The 24,524-nt window shown below is 46.4% G+C and overlaps 1 protein-coding gene across 7 annotated transcripts in view; it reads right to left on the bottom strand.

Moving 5' to 3' along the window:
* LOC119441473 (uncharacterized) overlaps positions 1-23,608 on the bottom strand; it is a 99,771-nt gene extending 76,163 nt beyond the window's left edge. For 4 of the 7 annotated variants that reach the window (XM_037706092.2, XM_049661317.1, XM_049661316.1 and 1 more), the window contains exons 1-5: positions 22,878-23,608; positions 18,886-19,042; positions 13,039-13,778; positions 9,384-9,657; positions 962-1,374 (exon numbers count right to left, since the gene is read on the bottom strand). In XM_037706092.2, the coding sequence (XP_037562020.1) occupies positions 962-1,374; positions 9,384-9,657; positions 13,039-13,778; positions 18,886-19,042; positions 22,878-23,152 (1,859 nt within the window). In that variant the 5' untranslated portion in view covers positions 23,153-23,608. The remainder of the gene's footprint in view (positions 1-961; positions 1,375-9,383; positions 9,658-13,038; positions 13,779-18,885; positions 19,043-22,877) is intronic. The other 3 variants (XM_037706089.2, XM_037706090.2, XM_049661319.1) reach the window with 1 other exon arrangement.
* Between the last annotated feature and the right edge of the window lie 916 nt (positions 23,609-24,524).

Here is a 24,524-nt window from a genome sequence, read left to right as displayed (position 1 = left end):
ATCTGATGTGCATAGGTCGTAGATTCACCTCTCGTCATAGATGTACTGTTTGTTTCCTTACACCGATGGCTGTTAAAAGTGCCTTCTACAGCTTTTGTGATGTCTGTCTCAGACTGTAACATCGTGTTTATTACAGTACACTTCTGTTACTTCGACTCTAGTTAACGTGATCCCGATCAAACGTTCTGGCTCTTGCCTATGCATTTCTATAAGCCCAAACGTTCGTTATTTTGATGCTAAAATTGGCATTCCCCAGATAATTCAAACTTCACCAGTCAGCATGCATGTGCCTGACCCTTATGGTGACCCAAATAACAACCCCTTTAGTGGCAGCTTCTGTTTTAGCGGAGCTTAGGGAACAGTGAATGTGTTGAACACATACATGCCATCTGCCATAGAAAATTCGGCACGCCCTAGGAAGATTTTGAAGCAATAACGGTAGCTCACAATGTCTGATTACGGGATTTACCCAATTATATTGCAAGCCGTTTGTATTTCAAGGAAATTGTGTGGAAAATTCCGTGGCCATGGCTGTGCATGGCTGTCAGCGCGGCTGAGCGCAAACGCAGCCTGTGCACCCTGTTGTAGAGATAATCTGCTGTGTGTGCAAAGAGGGGGTGCCGAGATGCGTAATTTCGACTTTCAGAGACGCGTTGAGTGAGAAGGACCCGAAGCTAGCCTGCATTTTTGCATAAAAGTAGCAATAAACACTCTTTCTGTATGTTTGCAGTGCTGTGTCCTTACTGCCAAAAGCACTCCACGACAGCTAGCTCAGATCCCGCATGCACACATGCACACACACACACACATTAATAGATTCAAAGATTCTGCGTCAGTACTCCTTGAAGAGTTCTCCTGAGCAGCAACCTTTCAATCTTTTTTTAGCTCACATTTTTACAATGCAATTCCAACGTTGTGCAAGTGAGGCCAGACAAAAAAAAAAAAGTTGTCTGCCACTGACCTCCGCCATCGCTGCGCCACCTCGTCGAGCGGTATCTCGATGTTGCGGGCATGTGCCACGACGAAGGCATGCGTGCATGGCAGCCGGTAGGTCTGGCGGAAGACGCAGTCACAGGCGAAGCCGCCCAGGGGCAGCGTGCCCTTGCCCGCAATAGAATTGACCACGAGCTGCGAGCCCGAGGCCAGCACCGAAAACTTGTGCGAGCGCGAGATGCGTATCTGTACCAGCACGTGGACGGCGGCATAGTCGCAGCAGGCGGCAATGAGGCGCGCCTCGTAGTCGAGTAACTGGACGTGGTACTCGCGGATCTCGTCCAGCATTGCCTCGGTGGTGGTCTGGGCGAGCACGCCGTGCGCCCCGTAAGCCAGGTTGCACACGGCCTCGCACAGGCTGCGAGACTGGTTGCACACCGCCTGCAGGGCAGAGGAGCAGTTCAGTGACTCATCTATCTATTGACTCTCATCTATTTACTTACTTCACGGACTTCAATTGGTGCAATAAGTGAAGAGATGGAGGGATACAGAAAGTAGCTATAAACAGGAGCACAAGTACAACATTATGCAGTACTTAACAAAGAGTACCGCAGTGAAGGTACCACAGTGAAGGTACCACAGTGAAGCAGACAGATATATGCCAAGTAGAGCATTACGCAGTAGTAAGCCACAGGCAGATTACATGAGGAAGTACTTGTTAAAAAAAAAAAAAAAGCACAGTAGGTGCTGCAGCAGGATGGAAAAACGAGCTAGTTGGTTGACATTTACCTTGAAAACTTTTTGCAACTTAAACATTTATTGAACAGGCTTGACATATACAGTCTACGGCCAATTTTTTGGACATGTTTCATAATTTGGATGCTTTTGTGGCACCGCCACATACCTCCATAGAGCCAATGTACAGTATAGACCACTTACAACATAACAGCTTATAGTGCAGGACCGGATATGATACGGTCTTTTCAGACTCCCGTTAATTTTCCCATAGCACTCTATGTATACGCATATCGCTTATAGTGCAGTTGCGGGACACGAAATGCCGGTTACAGTGCGGCTGCCTGGAAGTTCAGCAGTCAACCTAGACGGCAAACGCTCCTCTCAAGCCACAAATACCGTATTTACTCGAATCTAACGCGCACTTTTTTTCCCATAAAACAGGCCCAGAAATAGTGCACGAACCTAAAGCTGCGTTACCATATAGCCGTCGGCATTTCAAAATGGCCGCCTTGCACACGCGTCGAGCCTAGCTACTCTCGAGCCTAGCTACCGTAGCTTCCTCCATGTGCTGTACACGTGCTTAGCCGACCATCTGTCTTCACGTTCTCTGCGTCTGCTCTATCAGCATGAAGTACCGAGGTCAAAGGAAAGTGATCATGTGTGCGGAGACGGACAGAAATCGGGCCGCATCACGGGCGTTTGGAGAATCCGAAACTTGTGTTCGGGACTGGCGCAAACAGAAGGAGAGGATTTTTGCCAACAACGCAATGTGGAACGGTTTCAGTGGACCGAAGCAGGACATAATCTGCGACGATTCACTTCGGTGGTACGATCGCCTTGGCCCTATGTTGAAAGCAATCTGCGACGGGGAAAGTCTGCCGCGCGCCGTGTTTTCGCCGCTTATAGGGCGTTGAAGCGAGAGGCATGATAGCACGAAGGTCAATTCGCGCCCTGCGCTTCGACACTCGAGCGTTTTTACAGTTCGTTTCCGCAGTCAATGAGCGAGATGTGTTCATGTTTGCTTGTGCGCGCATGACACTGTACCTGTTAATTTATTTAGTATGCGAATACGGAACCTAGAGCACGGTGACAGCGATGGCAGAAATTCGCCTGGAGTGTCCATTATCGCAATAAAATAGTTGTTTTCTTTATAGTGCGGTACTGCTTATAGTGCGGATATTCGCGACTCAGGCGACTTACGTTATACGCGGTCTACACTGTATAAGGACGTCTGAAACTTTGGACACTCAAAACACTTCGCCGTCTGATTTTTCTGGACTTTTTGCCATGACTGCAGGTTCGAAACAGCATTGATCAAAGCCACCACTGCCATCATTTTGATTACCTCGCAGCCTCGATTATCGTGCGCCAGCACTCTCGCATGCCGATCCGCTGGCAGCTGCAAGAGTGGTTTTGTGCTGTTGTTAGACCTAGCTGCTACGAAATTCGCTATCACACTTCGTGCTGTTCGGTGCCGTGTTCTTCATTTAAGGATTCGCTGATGTCGACAATGGCACCGACTCCACCTTTGTCGTCCTCGCCGATGGCGTCGAAGCGCAGAAAGCATGGCTATATTCTAAAGCGTTGCATAATGCCAGTTCCTGTAAGTCAGGTTTGCCACAATACAGCAGTGTTACGGGGTCAAGCATATGCAGTATTGGGGTGAAGCATACCAAGCGTGCAAAGGGGCTGTCACAGGAACAAAAATGTGTTCCTTAATTACACATGTGCACACTGGCCGTCTCCCGTCACAGTACTGAGCACCAAGACGCCTAAAGGCCCAACCGCATGCACGCGATATTCAAGCGACAAGCGACAAGCGACGCGACAGGCACACCCTGTCGTGTCGCGGCGTGGAGCAACCACATGAACCCGACATCGCGAAAAAGAGTAGCGACGGATTTACATTGTTGTGCGAATAAATGTTATCTTGTGCGCGTAAAGAAATCTCAATTTTATCAAAAGGTCAATGTTCTATCTAGACCTAGCTAAAATATGCTATCATCCCCAGTGAAAATCCATCCCATGCATCCCCAGTGGAACTCCGTCCCATGTCGCCAGCGTAAGGTACCGTGGCACCACCTGTTGAGTAAAACTTAAAACACTTTCTCGACTCTCGGTGGCGTCTCAGGCCTAACAGCGTCAAAACAAAACAACCGATCTCAATATTAACGACAAGAGAGCGCCGATACTTAGTCTTCAGCTAGCGATGAGGTGAAGCGATGACTGATTGTACTATTTATTTTTTGCTGTCACAGCAGAGAGCAAGTGTTGCAAGAGCGAATTCAGATCGAAGCGGGCAGACTGATTGCTGCCATGTTGTTGTGCAATCGCTGTCCCCAGCGGATGTCGTCGCGCTGACTTCCGGGCGACAAGCGATATTTTCTGGCTGGCCAGAAACCGGCGACACGACCAGTGACAGCGACGGATAGCCCTCCGCGACGGAAAAACCTGTCGCTTGTCGCTGTCGCTCGAAAATCGCGTGCATGCGGTTGCGCCTTAAAGGATTGCATAATGGAGGTTTCCAAAAGCCTGCTTCACCGCAATGCAGCTGTGTTGCACAGTCAAGCATATGCAACGTATTGCGATGAAGCGTACCAAGATTACAACCAGGCCACTGTAGAGGACATAAAATGTGCTCCTTTATTATACATGCACGCACCTGCTGTCTCCTGTGACAGTAAGTGCACCAATATGCTTATTAATTGTAGTGGCAGGCATTTAAAGCTATTTCGGAAGTGGATGTGGAAACTGAGCCCTTGAGGGCAGTTAAAGGCATGCATTTGTTTTTTCGGACTGCCCAATTTTTTTAGACGTTGAGGGCCCTAGGGAGTCTGAAAAATTGGAAGTTGCCTGTATACATAAAAAAGTGATTGCACATGCAGAGCAAAGCAGGGGTAACAAATCAAAATGATAACCAAGAGTTAATCTTGAAGAAACCGGGAATGTAAAGTCGGAAGTGCATGTGTGCTAACGATTAAGAAAAGCGAATTCTTTATTGTGTAGCAAGAAAGAATGGTGGCTGACACAAGCATCTCTTTTTCTAATATGATAGGCCTCTGCTAATTTTCAAGTAAGCTGGTTATTGCTTTTAAAAACTACCTCTGTTTCATTAAACATGAGATAGCTCCCGTACTCTCAACAATGGGTGGCCAGGTGCAATGCCCAAGATGATTTAGCCAAGAAAGATGGTAGCTTGATGCCTGCTATCTTCCCACGAGTGCAAGGGGGGAGGGGACGAACACGATCGTGATCATGGTAACGAGCATGAGCGTGGTAACATGATCAAATGCACAGTGGGAAGGGGGGAGCAGGCGAGCACGCTTAATCCTCCTCTAGCTGCGCATAGACGTCAGCGTGAATACACGAACCGCGTGCCCTATTTGGAGATAATCTGCAGTGAGAGCAAAGACTGGGCAAGCCAAGATGGCTGGTGACTTCACGTGCGGTGTCTTCCCGTGCGCTTAGTGCTAGAAGTCGCATAATCTCGAGTTTTGGAGACATATTGAAGCCAGAGGAGAACAAAGCTTTCATTCTCCTCTGCCTGCGCTGTTCATCATGCCAGCATTGTGGCAGCAAGCGTTCGTTGTCACCAGATTAGATCTGTTCATGCTTGCCTGTGTGTGGGTGACACCATGCTTGTTAATTTAATTAGTAAGTGAATGTTTACTGCAATTTATACAGCCAATAAAACTATGAACCTTTGTGTAGTTGTCTAATACTTCCCTCGCTATCAATGCTTCGCCTTACAGGCGAAACTGCAACTGCTTTACTTATATAACTAGTGCTAAAGACAACGCATAACGGCTACTGAAATTTCGAATGCCATACCGGATCTTGCACAATTTCTCAGACAACACACGTGCTTGCAATGCCACAAATTTACAACGTGGCCACCGTCAATGACGGAATGTCACCCATCACCTTGCTCTCACGTGATTTTAAACTGAACGTTTCTTTCCAGCCTCCAACAAGTTTTGATGCTGCATTGGTTGGGCTGTGTGGAGACCGGTCTACTGATTGTATCATCCTCCTGTGGGCAACACTATCAGCCACGACAACAGCATGGAAGTGAAAGCTTCGCAGACTTCGCTTTGTACCACCGATGTGAAGATATCGTCGACTCGGCATGAAACCGTATCTTTGGTTAACGACTCTCAAATTAAATAAAATAAAAATTATTTTGTCATTGAAATGAGTTATTCCCGAGGGCCAGATAATTCAGAAATTTTTACAGCCTCTTCCTCGTACAAGAAAAACCAGTCGGCGAATGTGCTTATTAAAAAAAAAAAGGTTGAATTTCAATATGAAATTTCAAAATAACAAAGTGCCGATTTTACTGACTTCATTATATGAAGGTTTAACTGTATGTACTATTACAACACACAGTCAACTTCCATTAATTCAACCCTGACGGGACCGCCGAAATTGATAGAATTATCAGGCAGGTCGAATTAAACAAGTTGGAGAAAAAATGCTAAAATGCTCCGCTGATTAATTTGGGAGTATTTGCCCTATTCTATGCATCCCCGAATCACACGCGCACCAACTTTTTATATGTCCAAAGTAAAAAACTAATTTAGAAATTACATTAAATCTTCTAAACAAAGTGAAAATCAAATGTGCACCCGATTTTTTGACAAGAAAAACAGAGAAGGGTCTACTACGTGCTGCACAATGGTAGCTGGTTTCGTTAAGTCAGCTTCGCTGCACTGTTATTTAAAGTCCCCTTTGCCGCAATGCGTTTGTGTTAAAGCATACAAATACCGCGAAGTCGGTTTTGGTTACGTGTCCGATTGCAGCATGCAGGTAATTGTCAGCCCAATTTGCTTGAAAAAAAAAAAAAAAGGTGTGCATTAGAATCGGGTAATCGGGTACTGTAATCAAGTACCATCATCAGACATTGTGAGCAACAGTTATTGCTTGAAGACCCTCCTAGGACACGGAGGGTCTTCAAAATGGGTGTTCTCGACAGATTTTTGTTTTCTTTTTGAAAGTATGTTCACCACATTCACTGTCCCCTAAGCTCTGCCAACACAGGTGCTGCCACTTAAGGGGTCGCTACTGGGGTCACCATAGGGCTCAGACGTGTGCATTCTGACTGGTCAAGTTGTAATTATCCAGCGAAGGCCAATTTTAGAATTGAAATAGTGAAAACTTGGCCCCATAGGTATGCATAGATGCTGGCTGGGACGTTCGGTTGAGATTGACTTAACCAAAAAATCAAGTTAACCGGAGTTGAATTAATGGCAGTCTACCGTATTGGGGGTAAGTTAGATTTTGGATGTAGGTTTTTTTCTACTATGAACCGATAAAACCTGGGTGCTCATTAAATTTCAGAGCCCATTAGAATTGGGTAACTACTGCAAAATGGGGCAGCAGTGTGTTTGGGCATTCTTTTTTTTTTTGCCTCTTCTAAATTGGCCTGCTGGATAACCTGAACAATTCTGTGAGCCCTGTCAAGGCCGACTCAACGCAAGCCGACTGTATCACAGTAAACACCTCAACCTTTTAGGACTGCGGACGCATTGGGAGACAATTTCAAAACTCAATGGTGTACAGCAGGGCAAATGTTGTGAGAGCATCAGCGTATGCAAGCATTCAATTCGTGTGGTGTTAGTTGCCTACCTGAACCTGAGATAACTTTTGGTTGCACCTGCCGTGGTGGTATAGTGGCTTCGACGTTGCGCTGCTAAGCCCCGAAGACGCGGGATCAAATCCAGGCCGTGGCGGCCCCATTTTGATGGGGACGAAATACAGAAACGCCCATGCACTGTGCACTGGGTGTGCGTTAAAGAATCCCAGGTGGTAAAAATTAATCCGAAGACACCCACTACGACGTGCCTCATAATCAATGGTGGCTTTGGCCCGTAAAACCCTAGAATTTGAATTTGAACATTTGGTTGTAATGTTTCCGGCTCTAAAATATTGGCAGTTTCACCCAAAGGCAAACCACTGAAATTGAGCAAGGTTTAGCGATGCAATGAAGGCATCGAAGAGTGCTGGCGTGATGAGGAGTGCTGCCAGCACTGTTGCAGGCGTCAAACCTCGATGCTGCACCAGATCACACAGAAGGAAAATCGTTGCCATTTGTCAGTGCTCAAAGAAAGTATGCGATAGACTTCGCTTCAAGTTCACTATCCGTTCCACTCACACCAGTGATTGCACAAGTGCATGGTATGTGCACAGCTGCTCAGCAGGAACAATAATGCGTGTGTGCGCAATGCTCAGGTCCACCTAAATACTGCCCTGGCTCCAGCAGAGCCATTTGAGCGAAGCGCGACGACGCGTCCACTTGGCTTTGTCACTTTTGCCACCAAATGCACTGCGTGGCTATGGAGAGCCAGGATTTCCATTAAAGTGAACATGCTTTCAGTACTCATCAGTTTATGTTTCAGACTTGTGACATAAACGGTTTAAAGTCACTAATTTTAAACTAAATAGTGAACTTCAAAAACTTAGTGGCAATTATAACAATTCTTGATGCCTAGCATAAAAATTGTGTGTCATAGAATTTATTTAAAGAACAGCGGAGAGATTGTCCATACCTGCTTTGCTCTGGGGAACCAAGGAAAAAAGCACTGAATGCAGCTGCATTACTGATCCTTTTTTCTCCAATAGACTGCATTATTACTAATTACGTCAAGTTTGCATATGAAAAAAAGTAGGCCATGCAGGGCCACATTTGGACACAAGTATGCACCTCTCCACCCTGTACAATGCCCGCTAACTCAAGCTAACAATTTTATAACACAGAACAAGCAATCAGCCTCTCTTACTAGTTCGAGTGGCTTAACTGAACTGGTTTAACATCCCAAGTGGCTACGACACACACTGCAGTAGAAGGTCCTGGGTTAACTGTGACCACCTGGGGTTCACATACTAATGTGCACTTAAGTGGAGTACATGAGTGTGTGCGCATCTCGCCACCACAGGAACGTAGCCGCCACAGCCAAGAATCGAACATGCGAGCTCATGCTCAGTAGAAAAACATCACGGCCCCTCAGTTGCAATTGAAGGTCAGTTTACAAGCACTTTGACAGCTGGAAGAGTCCCGGGAGTCCATATTTAATCGAGTACAACCTGCACTTTTTTTTTCAATTTTACAGAGTGCGGCCTCATGAGAAGCGTGGCTACTCACAGAAGCCTCTAAGTGCACTTAGACTGCTGTGCGGAATAACACAACTACTGGCAGCCAACTGTAAAGACCTTTAATTAGTTCTCCTCAATGCTTACGCTGCCCCCCCGAGCTCACCTCATTGGTGCCTCTCCAAAGCATTGCAAACTTTTTTCGTCCACTATGAACTTCTGCTCAGCCTTGCATTTCCCATGTTGTTTTGCATACGCAGTCACCTAGAGCCTGAAGGCCCCAATATACGCTGTCAGGTGCTTCCCCATCATTGAAAGCACGATACATCTAAACAATGGGCTGCAGCGCAGCCAATACCAATGACATGCGCTAGATTTACGACACGCGATACAGTGGGATATGGTGATAATGATGATGCCCTCGTAGGAAGGACAGAAACTAGCGTCATTTAGTAGCGGCTTGCAGAAATTACCCAGTGCGTGGGTATGCACGCAGCTTTTAGTCAAACCTACATTTTTTTTTCACAATTTTCCTATTCCAAGGTGGGCCTGTGCTCCTTGGATGAGTAAATACAGTAGTTATCGCTGTAAAAGATACCAGTCCGGTATGTGGCGTGACGCACCTGCTGGAACTGGACGAGCGCCTCGACGCGGTCGTTGACCCCTGCACACCAGGGTACCAGGCCCGACCGGCGGAAGCCGGCCCAGAGGTCCCGCTGCTCGTGCCACACGTGCTGGAAGTGGTTGGCAAAGCGCCCCTTGGCCGCCTGCAGACGTCGCAGGTTGTCCGAGTAGGTGCGCTCGTGCAGGCATGCCAGCATGGCACGCAGCGTTCGGCACACCCGCTCCTGCTCCGACGGCGGCATCTTCAGCTGGTCCATCTTGCTCAGCAATGAGCTGCGTGGTCAGGTACAGCCTTTGTCAAAAGTTCTGCAGCCACTGTGAACGTGGACAGACATGCTGTCCTGCCGTCTGCTGAAGACCCCGTGGAAGTAATAATCATGGCGTTTCACGTCCCAATTCTTCACAGTGCACAGTGGGGTATGAGAGACCATTGTGGTAGAAGGCTCTGGGTTAATGCACCCAAAGTAGCATTCTTGCAAATCAGCCCCATCAAAATAAATGCAGCCACAGTGGCGGGGAATAGAACCCACAACCATCTTGCTCGGCAGCATAGTGACTTAGCCATCCGACAGGTGACCTCATGGAAGCAGCCCCAGACAGCAGGATGGGCAAACGGATAGAGTCACAAACGGGGGTTTACGGAAAGAGCGCTACACTTTCACAATGGGCCGAGAGAAAGTAGGAAACGTGAAAGGCACTAGCAAGAAAATTATGTGATACGAAGGAAAGTAGAAGGAAAGTATGCGGGAGAGAATACTGCAAGACCAGTACGAGAACGAAAAAGGAGGTTATCAAGGGAGTTATTTCAGACTATCAGCAAACAGAAGAAGGTATCCATTTGGAGGATTTGTAAATGAATGTTTACAGAAGGTTCGTGAAAGTTGGGAGTACTTTGGTTTTCCTTTAATTCATGTCACTTTTGCTGCTCTTGCCTTAGGACATGTCATGTGTTATTTTTAAAGGGATACCAGAGGCAAATATTACGTTAACGTGGACTGTTAAATTATTATTCCAGGAACCTCGAAGCGCTTGTTTTGTGCCAAGAAAAAACTTGGTGCAAGAGAAAATCGCATCTGAAGGGTGCACATATCCTTAGCGCAATTCAAACTGCCTGCCCACGAGAGGGGAGTTGTGATGATGTACACGCCATCCCCACCTTTTGCTGCCGTCGGTGAGTAAAACGGTGCCCAACCGTTGTCGCTACTGTATTTTTGTGTAAAATGCAAAAGTGCATCCAGAAACCAAGCCAAGGCGGTGGAAAGTGGTAGGGAAAGCAGGCACTAAGTTGTAAACATGATCTCCGACGCTCGCCACGATAAACCTCGTTTAGACTCTGGCAATGACACATTGGCTTGCGATGCTGGGCTCGATTAAAACGATTTAAATTGAAAAAAGCGTGACATGTTGTGAAGGGCTCATGCTGATGGCATGGCACTCTCTGCTACTTAGTTTGTGTGGGTTTTGCGAGCCAGCAACACCAGTGCAGCACTACGCAATAATGAAACTACTGAAATGCAAAAACGCGGGCAGCGCAAGTTCGAGCGAGAACGAAACATTTCGATTGCCCGCGTCATTTTCAAGGGTAATGTCAAAAAAGTTATTTCTTAGAAGAATCGAATGGAAGTAGACAAGTAGCCTTTTCTTCAGTCTTATACTGCAATGCAACAATCTATTTATTATGAGTGGTTGAGTACAAGTGAGAGAACTATAATGAGGAGTTGCCATGTCATCAGGCTCGTACTTGAATCGTGTCCTACATTTACCTCAATTTCTTGATTACTAAAGCTCTGTTCACAATAACATTGCTGCTTTACACATTCATGATCATTAATCTATAACTTTAGCTTGACTTCATATTTGCCTTTAGTGTCCCTTTACTGATGGGATTATTCTCTATACCTGCGCTGTTCTTGACTCTTTACTCTTGTACTTGTATGGAAGTTTATTAATTTTATTTTTTATTTTGTACAGCCAATATTATGTTTGAATAATGTGTTTGAATAATTGAGCAGGTGCAAAAATCAGTAGATGACTGTAAACAAATTTGTCTTTGCCTGGTCTTGGCTATGAGCTATGCGACTTGCTACCAAAACTGATGCTGCCAATTATACGTTTTAAAATTTAGAATATTTTTGCGCCTTTAACACACACCAAAAATTTATTAAATTGAGCAGTAAAATCAGTCTGTAGTTTATGCAAATTTCAACTTGAGGTGTGGCTTCACGGCAGCACATGTTAAACCTCAAGATGTGGTTTCACAACAGCGCAGCCAAGCTGTTTCGCCACACTGCCGTGAAAGCACCTTTAGGGCAAAGTTTGCTGGCTGGATCGCCAAAGAGGTGGGGAACAGAGGCGCTGGCCGAAAATATGGCATGAACGATTCATGCATCCGTGAATGGAGATGGCTCTTGCAAAGATTTGGGAGTTGTATGCAGTTATTTCTGCAGCTGATATGTGTATCTTTTTTGTGTAGGTATAACAAGTGCTTGCTGCACACTTTACTACTGCCAGCCACTGGAGTTCAGTGAGCTTAGGCGTAGTGAGTGCAATGGCTTAAGGCGCATTATGTATGCTTTGAAGAAACACCGCTGCGATTCATGTGAGACAGTTGGCGCACTTAAAGATAACCCTGTCGTTAACGCTGCTGCCCTGCAGCGTCGAGTTTCATCATACTGTAGGTGGAACATGCACGAATATGTGGCACATAATCCCACTATCAGTGACTGTTGGTAGGTGCAGAGATGTATGGCCGGGCACACTTGCATTGTCTTACCAGATCCAAGGTCTGCATGAGCTGTGCGTGCACCAGATGGAGATGACTTCACATAAATTTGTGTTTTCACTCCTATCCTTTGGAGCTTTTGCCAGTGGCAAAGCACACTTGTGGACATGCTGCTTTCAAATGTAGGCAATTCCTTCTGTTCGATTTAGTCTATAACGCCAATTTATGTGTGTGCGACACAACAATACAACAACAAATAATATACAGTGGTCCTGCGACTTTTGTTACAGCAAGATTTCACGATATTCTACACTCAGCAAGAGCAACTTAAAATACCACATTCTTGACATGCACATGTGTTTTCATCTGTGGCTTAGCACAGCGATGTAGTATTAGCGACGGTGGAAAGCGTGTAATATGTAATTTAATGCTGTTCCCGCACGATGTATCGGCAAGGCAAGCGGCCAATGGGCCATCAAAATCCACAGGATACCCTTTGCTGGCCCTTCGGTGGCACTACACATGTTTTGTTCACCTATCGTGAATCAGCGTGTACGCTTATAACACATATAGAATACTATAATGAATGTGTTGTTATGTAGGATGGGACTTCAGTTTAATGAAGTTCAACGGTACTTACCTCGAACCACAAGACCTAGTTTTAGAACATGATCGTAAAGTGGCAAGTTGGAACAGGTCCACATTGATAAACAAGTAGTACTGAAACTAACACTAAGACTCATGCCAATTTCCTGTTTAATCCGTGTGCTGATGCATATAAATGAACCAGTTTTCTTTTTAACAGCAGCTATGTGGGCTAAAACTACAGTGCGCAAGCATTTGTGCACCCTGGGCTTATTCAAACAGCGCATGCAGTAAGAGATTCACCAAGAAGCACAGGTACACCAGCACAATGAAGGGGAGGTGCTCACCGAATGACGTGGTAGTGGCACAGGAGCGTGGTGCTTGCCTGGTCGAAGAAGTTCCGCAGGCCCTGCAGCTTGAGCTGCTCTTTGCCCAGCAGCAGCAGCCGCACCTGGGAGGCCACGGGGTTGGCCTGCGTGAACACGCTCATCAGCAGACCGACGACAAGCCGCACGGGCCGCATGACGAGCGCGAAGGCAAATGGACAGCCCAGGCCGGCCGCATCGTGACCGCTCCACGAGGCGAGCGAGAACCGGGGCCGTCCCCCGGGCCCCGTCGCCATGGCGGCGAACGTGTAGCCGCTGTCGAAGAGCAGCAGCTCGGGGAACTGGCGTAGCGATCGGCGCATGGCACCTGTCTGGAAAAACACAGCCGTCACTGCGTCACCGGCGCCCACGATGACAGAGACCGCGGCGTCGGCATCTGCCTCCTCCAGCTTCTCCAGCTCGCGCAGCAGCGACGCGATCTCGGTAGCCTCACGCAGCGAGCTGTCTGTGGCAGCACCGTTGCCACTGGCACCACCCAGGGTAAGCTGCAACTGCCGGGCATGGCGCACACTGAGTGCCCGAAACTCCTCACCAACGCCAGTATGCAGCGGATCCATGCCATCCTCATCGTCATCGCTTTCGTCACTGGAGCTGGACTCGGGTTCACCCGCCTGCTCGCCATCAGCTTCAATCTGGGCATCCCCATCGCCATCGGCTTCCAGGTCACCCAAGTTTGAGTCTTGCAGCGCCGTGAGGCCCTCCTGGCGAGACGAAATGGGCAATAATTACAAACGGGCCAGCGCCATAAACGGATTCTTCAAACAAATACCAAAGCAAACGAGAAGGTCTGTACTAGAAAAACAACAAAGCTCTGCTATCTCTGTGCTGTGCTGTACGTGAATGGATGCTTTTAAAAATTACAAGACATTGGCAGAAACTACTGAGATATTATTGTCTAACAAACCTGCTAAAGATGTTCAATTTTGTAAAACGTGTGTCACTCTAATAACAAAATGGTGGTGGCGACGATGGCATGGTGATGATGTAATGATGATGGTGGAATAACAGCGACGATGACAGCATGACATTGTTTCTCAACTTCTCTCATTTGCACATGCCTCCGTTCCCCTGCTGTTCCAGATTTAGTGGTATCAGGCATCCAGACATGAGTGCTGTACGAAATCAGTGGCTTGCAGTGCTTCGTCGGCACGCTTACAAAAGGGCGATAAGCTAAACGATCCCAAAGAACATAAAAGCAGGACATGCAGTCACAAACCTCTTAAATGTGCACGTGCAACAGTTCACCCCAGCTGAAGTTAGGGGTTAGATGGTTTCCTACAGGACCTTACATACTAGGCATGTACGAAGACAGTGTGCATGAAGCCACTAGCCACCTTGGCTTGCTCTTAGTGCTTGACACCTGCTGCAGATGACGTCCAAAATATAGTGCTCGGGGAAGCCATTGTGCAGCCATGGCTGGGCTAGAGGAGGACACGACCGCTCTTCACACGTAGCGTGTGCTTGACCACAAGGCCTCCAACATTGGACGTGCGGGAAGACGGCATGCATAAAGCCATCATCCTCTCGGCTCACAATCATGTGCTAACCCTTGCACCCACCGCATACCATGTGCGGGCCTCTAATTCTTAATGGACTCCGACTATATACGGAACATCATGGCGATAGTGAAAATTTGCCTGGAGTGTATCTATAATAGCTACTGTAATAAAAATATATTAAGACAAAGCCTTCCATCACCGTATTTGCCACAATCTAATGCACATCTCTTTTCAGAGCAAATGGGTCTGAAAATTGTCCGCCTGTTCAATTGGATACGAAACCAAAACTGTGTTCGTGCCATTGGCAACAGCCATCAGATGGCGCGCCATTCCCATCACAAGATGGAAACAAAGCTCGTTTTCGTGGAGGTTGCTGTGGATTCATTTTGTACTTAACTACAATTTGGAGCGGTATTCTCAATCAATCACCTTCCGAGATACATACTATCTCTTTCGCGAGATTTCACACAACTCGGCACCAGATGTGTCGGCATATACGACTGCCAGCGTTCCTGGCACTGTGGCAAGCTCGCTATCTGCGAACAGTGTCAGGAGCACTGTTGACTGCATACTTCGACAAGTCCAATGCAGAGTGTCGTAAAATCTTGCAAAAGTAGTATCTCTAATATTGATCACTCAAGAATACCGCCTCTGTGTGCTTGATATCTGTGGCCAATGAAGTGCAAATGGCGACGATGCGCCGCTTTCATAATAAAAACTCATTAAAAAAATTCCTTCTGTGAAGGTAAATTCTGCATGTCTTGTTTTTTTCTATTGTGAACGTGGGGGCATGCTAAATTTTTCCTTCTTATAAATCAAGGGCATCTTACATTCATGTGCATTTTTATTTTCTTGCGTTAACCTCACAAAAATTGGGCGCGCATTAGATTTGGAGGTGCATTAAAGTCGGGTAAGTACAGTGATCCCTTTGGCTTTGAGATGAGATGGCACACAACGTCCATAGCACTACTTGTAGCTTTTTTCAAAAAGTACAGCCAAGCTTCGATGTAATGAATTATTCAATATAATGAAGCAAATATAAAATATTTTTTGACAGTATCAGTGCGTAACAAATATATGCTTATAACGAATGTTGGACACCATAAAGGTATTTTCGTGTAAGATTCCACTTTTGTATAAACAGGTTTGACTGTAGTATTATAATGTTCACTCCTGTCTTTATTTTACTCACTAATAGAAAGACTTTAAACTTTAAGCACACCGCTTTCTCTATGCTAGATTGTTGCCCTATAAGGAACTGAACTGCAATCTGCCTGCAGAACCGATCTTTACAAAGAGGACATGTAAGTGCATCCCATCTTCGTTCTCGAACATCACTTCCTCGTATTAAAATGGTTGTGGAATATTGTAGCAACAATATGAATCTCTTGAGCCAATTAAAGGCCAACTCCAACGAAATATCACTTGGGTTAAATTGGCTATAAATGCATAGCACATACATACTATCAAAGTAAACATGGCAGAGCTGCAGGGCTGGTAATTGCCTAATTTCCTTAGTAGCAACCTTTAACGAGACCCTGAAATGATTTAAAATTTTTATACAAACATAATGAATTGTTAGGGTAGGTCCTTCTGATCATTAAGTGACACATTTAAGCGCTTCGCGTAAAGCGTGTAATTTATTATAGGGCTTGCAACGTGATTTATTTACGTGTAAACGTCAATGAAGGCGAGAAACGTCAGGCGAACGTCAAGAAGTGGCAAGGCGACCAGCAGCCAAAATCCGGGCAAGCGCAAGCTCGGGGCGCGTGGTTAGCACCAACACTGTGGCTTGCTTGCTGACTGCTTCGTCGTCGTCTTGTCTTCTTCATTACAGGCTTTAAAAATGTGCATTGCTACCGATCGCAGTGGTGCTGCTCCCCAAGTTTTCAGCCGCCCCTCTAAAATCTATGTTGCTAGCGCGCGTGACGTCAGTTAGGCGAGTTATCAGATTGGCTACCCCGGTTGCGTCATAGAATATTTTTCCTACTTTACGGTTAACAAATGTTGTTCGTGATAGTTGGAGTGTTCATTAATTCGTTTGTATAAAGAAAACATAACAGAAAGAGAATACACAACTTACAACTGCACTGAAGCACTTCCAGTACACTAAGTGTCGTCTACATGTGTTACAACGTGCTTCATGTTCATGCGAGCTGCAGTGGTCTCAAGCTTTCTTCTAGCGAAGACCATGGATCGCTCTTATTACACGGCGGGCTGCAAATCTAGCGATTGGCCCCATGTCAAGCTGCAACATCGTGTCTCTCTGCAAGGCAACAGTTGAGCAGAGTGGCTGCAGTGCATCAGGCTGTTGATATCTGATTAGCGCCAGGTTCTACGCATTTGGGGCCGTCTCTTTTCGCTGAAGGATTGCTACCACAATAGTGAGGGCGTGAGCCCTATCGGCGGAGCCGCAAATGTGAGCGGCCTGCAGGGTGCCCAGCCACCTGGTGGCACAGAGCTCCACCAGACAAACAGCGCTAATATAGCAGTAAGCAAGTGTATTCTACTTTGCTGATGATGTAAACTTTCAGTGGCAGTGTAATCGTGAACATGCTATCTTTTTAAATGTTTTACACTTGGTTCCAGCAATATTAGCTCTGTGTTTGGCTGGTTGAGCTCTGCACCACCAGATGGCTGCATTGTGCAGGCTGCTCATGTTTACGTCTCCGCCCATCCGCGAAAACACCCAGTGCACCTTTGTTTGCCGCAATACAAGACACGCGCGGGGCTGCGACAGAACACTCTCAACGCGTGTTACTTGGTGTTACTTGTTACTTGTTTCTTAGAGAGGCTTTTGTGCTGGCTCCAAGACACCAGAAGTAGACAACATGACGTCACATCATGACGCAGAGCTAGTGAAGGTGGAGCTTAGCCCCGATCGCTCGGCAAACGAGTTGAAGAGGAAAAGCAGGGCTAGGGAGGAGCGTAACATGTAATTGTCCGTAGCTCTCTTAATGTGAGACACTTCACTTAAATTGTGGTGCGAATGTTTTACTGTAGCTGTACTCTATGCGTCTACAAAATTTGTCCAAACCGTTTCAGGGACTCTAAATAGTGCCTAAGCATACGATGCGAACACCTGGTGGTGAGCGGTAGTGATGCAAGATATGGCAAAAGTCCCAGAACAGCACACGACTGTTGATTTCTTGTGGTGACTATACACCCAGGCGCATCACTCGCTCAATGTTTCCAGGTTGATAGGTGTCTCTCTTAGCGTGGTTTCTTGTTGTGTAGGTGATTTGAGCTGTTGCAAGAATGCTTATGAATTTCGTGGTCGTCGGGTGCTCGAACACATACTCGAACACGAGCGATGGTGGTGCAGTAAGTACACAATGCCGTGCAGACAAAGGCAGAACACATCTTTCCTGTCGCAGCTTTCAGGGTGCAAGCATGCACTACGTTGTAGCAGGCAAGTGTGACGTGGACCAACATGTAAACTGCATGCACTCAATGACGCTGCACAGGCTACATTTTGCGAGCACAGTCACTTACCCATGCAAGATCAGCTTGCCAAAGACTTTCTCAGGATTACTATAAGTAAGCTCAGTACCATGAAACTAAATTGTTCGTTCCAGGATACCACGCATTCGACAGATGAGATTGCCAATAATGTAAACTAGTGCATTCAGACTGCCTTCATGATGCGCACATTCAATAGAGGGCTTATTTGCACGCTTACTTTTCATTTGTTGCAAGTAAAATGATAAAATAAAGAAAAAAATTGGCAGACTGAACTTAAGTTGACACTATGCAACGTGAAGCATAATGCGAATCAATGCAGCATGACATGCTGACACGCCGAGCTGGTGGGGCTCGAATGGCCCGAGATGCACTTTTTATCAGTTTGAATAGTGAGCGTTTTGTGACACATCCACTTGTATTTCAAGCAAAAAGCTTTGCACAGAGACTACTGTATGTGTAAATGATCTGAAACTGGGCTTTTTATGCAGTCAAAAATTTTGTTGTAGTTAGCCTTTAAAGTACTAAATTCTTTAATCTTGGCATTGCTGTAGGACCTAAAGCATTGCTAAGTACCACACTACACCATAAAATAGAAAAACATCACATTTCAATGACACAGCACTAAGGAGATGTGCAGGGAATGTGTTGTAACCGTTATTACAGGTTGAAAGGGTATGCAAGTCTTGCGTTTTACTGAGGCATGCATGGCAATTGTTGCTAATTGAGTAGTTTCTAGTGAAGATGCCAGAAACATGTTTCCTATTAAAGTGTAAACATGATTTCTAGTAAACATGCCCAAGTAAACATGCATTTCTGCAAACAGAGTAAAAGGCAAAGGCCATACCTGTGAGAGGTCATTGGTGCTGTCGACTGCGTTAGTGTCAGGGGCCTCGGGTGGGTCTGAGTGATTGTGCTCCAAGTTTACCTTGATGAGAACCAGCTTTTCCGTCTGCTTGTCAAACTTGATACCCAAAGCTGCATTGCACTTTTTGTATGCTATCCTGCACAGTGAACAGGCATGCAGAGGGCTGTCATCGGTATTCTCGAAGTCTTACCTACATCGCAACAAATGCAAGTTGCTATTCCGTTGAAAGAAGCCATGACACCAAATTTTCAAGCTTGAACTATGCATCGCATGTTAAAACCAAATGAATCTAACAGCAAGCTGGCAAAATTTGAGTGAATTCGGTGCAGTACAAATCTCGTATTTAATTTTTTTCTAAAGACTGATGGGTGACAAATTGAAGTGTGTTCTGCATGGTCAATGTGTACGGTATATGGATGCTTGTCTTCACATGAACATATCGGTCGGCAGTTAATCCAAGATAATTTCTGAAGGCGCTCTCTAGTTTGTGCTGTTTTTATCACACATGTGAAAGAATTGCGAGCGCAATGCAATGTCGACACCCTTGCTGCTCTGTTGCGAGTCAGAATGTACTGACTAAGGAGAGCCTAGCGCAGTGTGCACATGGTTTCAGAATGTCTCCAAGCAGATGACACAGCGCTAGCCCCCCGCTTTTTGATGTTACACGAGCCATGCCAAAATGGCAGTCTCTGTCGGTGGAAGGGCCTTAGAGGCAGTGATTTCAAATTGAAATTTGAGGCTAAAATGTGCACTGAGAGCTTTTTTTTTTGGTAAGTATAAACATTTTTGCATTCATACTCTCCGTTACAATGATGAACTGAGAATAGACAACCATGTCATGGCACCTTTACCAACTGTATGAAAGGACTGCCATGTCTATATTTACCATCATATGCTCCATGGTGAAATTTGAACAGGATTGACGTGAATCGGTCCTGTTCGCATATATTTTGTCTTATTATCTGTGTTCTTCTTAATGCTGAATGAAAACGAACTAGCCCAGCCTAAATCTATCGTACCTATGCCACACTCATGAGCTCGCAGAAGTAGCTGTTGTGGGTTCTTTCAGCTGGTAACATACAAGTACAGTTTGACCTTCGTATAACAAAGTAAATCTAAAATTTGGTTGGTCTTGCTTTATTTCAATTAAGTACTCTACTGCTATAATGAAACATGAGATGCTAAATCCAAGAAAATATTGGTTATAGTGCAATGAACATTTGTTTACAGCCTCGAGAATGCATTCTGGTAGTAAAAATGTCAAACAATGAGCAAGAGAAACTTGATACAGTACATGCTGGACTCTGACGCCCACTTTTGCCAACAGTTTGGCTTGGCTGGCCCATAGCAAGCAAGCCATGTGCCGATGTAATCTCACCAACTGCATATTGCTTATTAACGGCTGTGTAAAGCATAATTGTAATCTAATGCTGTTGATAAGCCTGGCAAAGCCAGCTACCAATGGGCCACCAAATTGGCATGAGACCTTTTGCCGCGCTGTCAGAGGCAAATGCTTGCATTTGTTTTACAAAGACCTGATCATGTATTTTTTCTGCCGATATGAGTGTGTACACTTACAGCAAATATGGAATGAAAGTATTTTAATTTCAAATGGAACTTTGGTATAACGACATTCAACAGTATGCCTAATTAGGCCACATCACAAAACTGGCTTAGTTTAGAAATCCTACCTAGCTGCTTCGGCTGCTCCATGTAAGTTGCCTATTTCTTATTCTTTTTCAACACTCGTAACAGTCACATGGTTTCAGGTTTCATTGTTTGTTTTGCATAACGGTCATGCCACCACTGTTGTTTTGACCTAATGCAATGCCCTATGTGACCTTACAATATATAGAAGAAACATATTATTGCTCAAGTTACATGCACGAGAAATTACGTGCATCCCACAAACAGCAGCTGCAGTGACAATAGCAGCAAGATTACAATTCCAAAATGTTGCTTCATTGAGTGAAGCAACAAGTAGATTAAGCAGCACTATCGCATTACCTTTTATAGTGTGCCACAAACACGATGTGCAGAGACAAATGGTTACAATAACCAAGAGAATTTGTCCTGCTGAGCAAGAAAGGTTAGTGGCCATGGCAAAACTTTGTCTTATCATTCAGAAATCCGGTTTGCATGTTATAATATTAGAGGACACGGAAAGCTCTCTAATATGAGAATGCTTAGGGCGGGTGTGATCGGAGAGTAATGGCTGAAAGATTAGCAACATAAAGTATCAATGTTAGAACATCTGTCATGCATCCCCCAGCCCGGCAAACCCAAGGTAGTCTAATCACAACTCAGCCATTCTCATTCTTGTTTTCAATGTACAAGCTCGCTCATAAGTTTGGAGACCATCGGAGTGCGTGGTAAATTGCATGTGGGCACCGTCCGACGGCGTGGTGCTTGCTGTTGAGAGTGTTGCCGCGCGTATGCACATCCATCCTCACTCGCTTGCCTGCTCGTTCGCTTGAATCATGCCGATGCGCGTGCCGTTCATGGAAATTTGCGATCGCCACCGCCAATAGTGTTGACGACGAAGCCGCAGTGCAGCAGCCATGTTTGCCAAGGCTCGAGCTCGGCACAGTTTCCGAATTATAGAAACACCTGGTTGTACTGCCAATACTAACGGTTGTCGAACAGTGACATTTTAACATCCTTAATTACCATGAGCATGTCTCTTTCGTCTGTATACATGTTTCTACCACGCCTGTCTGTCGCACGTTCTGCATAGCGGGCTGCTCCCTGCACAAACCTCTGTCACTGACCGAACGCTGCCACAACCGTAAAGCGCTACTCAACGTCTCTCTTTCAAAGCACCAGCACTTCCAAGCATGTTACAAAATCCAAATGAAAGATTGCACGCCTTGACAACTAAACGACAACTTTCTTTTTATGGTCATCTGTAATTTTTATTAGGCACGTCCCGTTCCGCAGAAAGTGCAAGCAGCGTTTATAGTCCACACAGTCATGGCGGAAGCACCAGCAGTGTGACCAGGTGCTTGCACAATTTGGAAACGGCACTGAACGCGGCCCTCGGGAATCATGATTGTGGCAATGAGGCTGCCACGAATTCTGATGAATGGCACACACATCGGCACAGAGCGAACGAACGAGCTGGACAGCGAGTAAGGAGGGACGCGCATGCGCACTTCTACAATCTTGACAGGAGGCATCACGTCCCCAGGCGGCGCACCCATGCCATTTGCCACGTGCTCCCATGCTCTCTAAACTTATGATCGCGACTGTACATACAGCACCTGCATGGGCCTGGAACGCACCGGTACAATAACATGATTCTGTTCTGCAATGTCATTGTAAGTGGCACACAAGCTGCCAGAACACTATAATTCCAAATGTCTTTCTGTTTATTGCTTTGCCGCCGGACTTGGTGCAATGCTTTGCTGTTGCTTCTTATCACGAGTAGTGCCACAGAAGTGCTACTAAAATGAAACAAGAAGTGGCTTCAAGTACACTGATGCACGGCCCAACAGTAAGTAAAAGCTTTGCAGCGTTCTTGTCAATACGGTGGTGCACAAGAGCATTAGGCGCTTCAATTCCTGCTAGGTCGCGCGCCAATGCGCTGAGGTTGTAGCACAGAGTTTCATTTACTTCTGTCTGCAGCGGCACTTCATGCTTCGCTTGCTCATGGTAGAACTGGACAACCATCTAGAACAAGATTACTTGTCCAGAACAGTAAGCTAAAAAATCGGCCAACGTTTACTGTTCCAACTCTTCCCCACTGAACTAGACAGCGCGGTCATCCGGACGTGCGAGCACAGCAGACAGACCTTTTGTGCAAGCTACAACATTCGACAACGAACGTGTGCCGCACTACGAGGATAGCACCCCCCGAAAAAAATCACGGAAGCCACAAGCACAAATGTAAAAACAAAGCCGCGAAGGAGCTGCGATAGCACCCCAATGCACACAAATATCTGCTTCAACGACACACAGGTGGGACTCACTTTCCGTTGGGATCGTCGCGTGCCTTGCTTTTGCCGCGCGACAGTACGCAGCAGTACTGGACGTAGGTGAACTGCCATTTCTCGTCCACGATCTCCGGCGCCGGCAGCTTGGTCTTGCACTTGAGCCGGCTCTGCTCGAGTTTCTTATTGTAGCTCTTCACGGACTTCGACGCGTAAACCTTAAAGCCTTGGTCGGTCGCCTTGCAGAACTCCTCCAGAGTGCTCTTCCACTCGGTGAACGAGTCGAAGGTGTCGCCAACCTTTAGTTGACGCATGATGCAGCACTGTGGCGGTCGACGTTTTGATCACTTATCGCTCGAGACAAGATTCGCACCACGCGCACACATCCGGTTACCCTGGCACAGCGGCAAAACGTGGCAAGATGGTTGGGTCGGGTCTGCGTCGTGAAGACCGCTTAAACTTCGCAGAGAGCGTTTTCTGCATCGAGAGACAGCCGTACCTGACATGAAGCAATACTCGGTGGCACTCCTATCTTGAGAGACGCAACACTCGCCCTGCTTGCTTAGGGTATCACTAGCGCGGTATTTAGGCGCCTGGAATTTCGAAGATTTCGGCCGTCCCACCGCATTGTTTACAGAAGCTCGGACACCCGCGTGGGTTGGAAATTGTCAGGCGACCCGCGAAACCATGCCAGGAGAAGCGGCGCAAGAAATCGCGGAACGCGCACCGCCATTTTCAGAGTTGCCCGACCCGGCCACAGAAAGTGGTTAAAGTGAGCGGCCGTGGGTGGCCGTGCAGCCTAAGCGCGGATCGAATGGTTACTGCAAGCAAGCAAATTTTGCGGAGGTGCAGTTCGCGTTGCAGTTTGGTTGTTAGGGTAATAGAGCGGAATATTTAGCTAGTTAATCTAGACACGATGGAAGTCGCGCGAGAAAACGGCACAGAAGAATGAAAAAGGGACACTCACAAAGCACGACATATAACTGGGGTTTATCGGGAAAACACGAAGCTTAAGTATCAAAGAAAACAGGCGAAAGAACTACAAAGCAAACAAAAAAACATTATCATGGAGCGTAAATGAAATCAATCTCTCCTTTCCGAAAAGATGCCGACGCCTGGCTGACGCATGAGTCGCCACTTGAGTTGCGGTATAGTGACATAGATAGTTGCGGAGTGGAGCCAATGCCTACTTTACTAGATGCCTGCCGCGTGGTCTGATAATCCCGGTTCTGTGCCACCTCCCTTTTCTCTCCTCCGCGAAAAGGCAACGAGCGCCGCTTGTGACGCCCGTCTGCAACTTAGATCACGTGCTGCGGCCTCTGAGATTACTGTAGCATCTGTTACCTAAATAAAAAAGTAGCGACACTCTCCTCCTCCACCTTCCCTCCTCCTCGATTCTCCTCTCTTGCGCGCTCGCTCCTCGACCGTGGCGCCGCCTACACCGCTCGAGCGTAGCAGACGACCTTTCGCAGAGTGAATGCGCGCTTAGCAAGGCGGTGCGTTTGAGCGTTTGCGTTTGCTTTCTAGCTTCGAGTAACTTCGTGTACAGCATAGAATTTCTGTAAGGAGGGTTATATAAATTCAGTGACGGCAGGTTTTCGTTTATTCCTGTTTTGAAAACTTCTTTTAAGTACCTAAACGAGCGCCAACGCCGTACCATGACGACCCCGAATCTATCGCGTGCGC

The sequence above is a fragment of the Dermacentor silvarum genome, chromosome 2 (assembly GCF_013339745.2).
Source record: "Dermacentor silvarum isolate Dsil-2018 chromosome 2, BIME_Dsil_1.4, whole genome shotgun sequence".
NCBI lineage: Eukaryota > Metazoa > Arthropoda > Arachnida > Ixodida > Ixodidae > Dermacentor > Dermacentor silvarum.
Note: the sequence above shows the minus strand (reverse complement) of the source record. Positions and strands in the feature narration are given on the sequence as shown.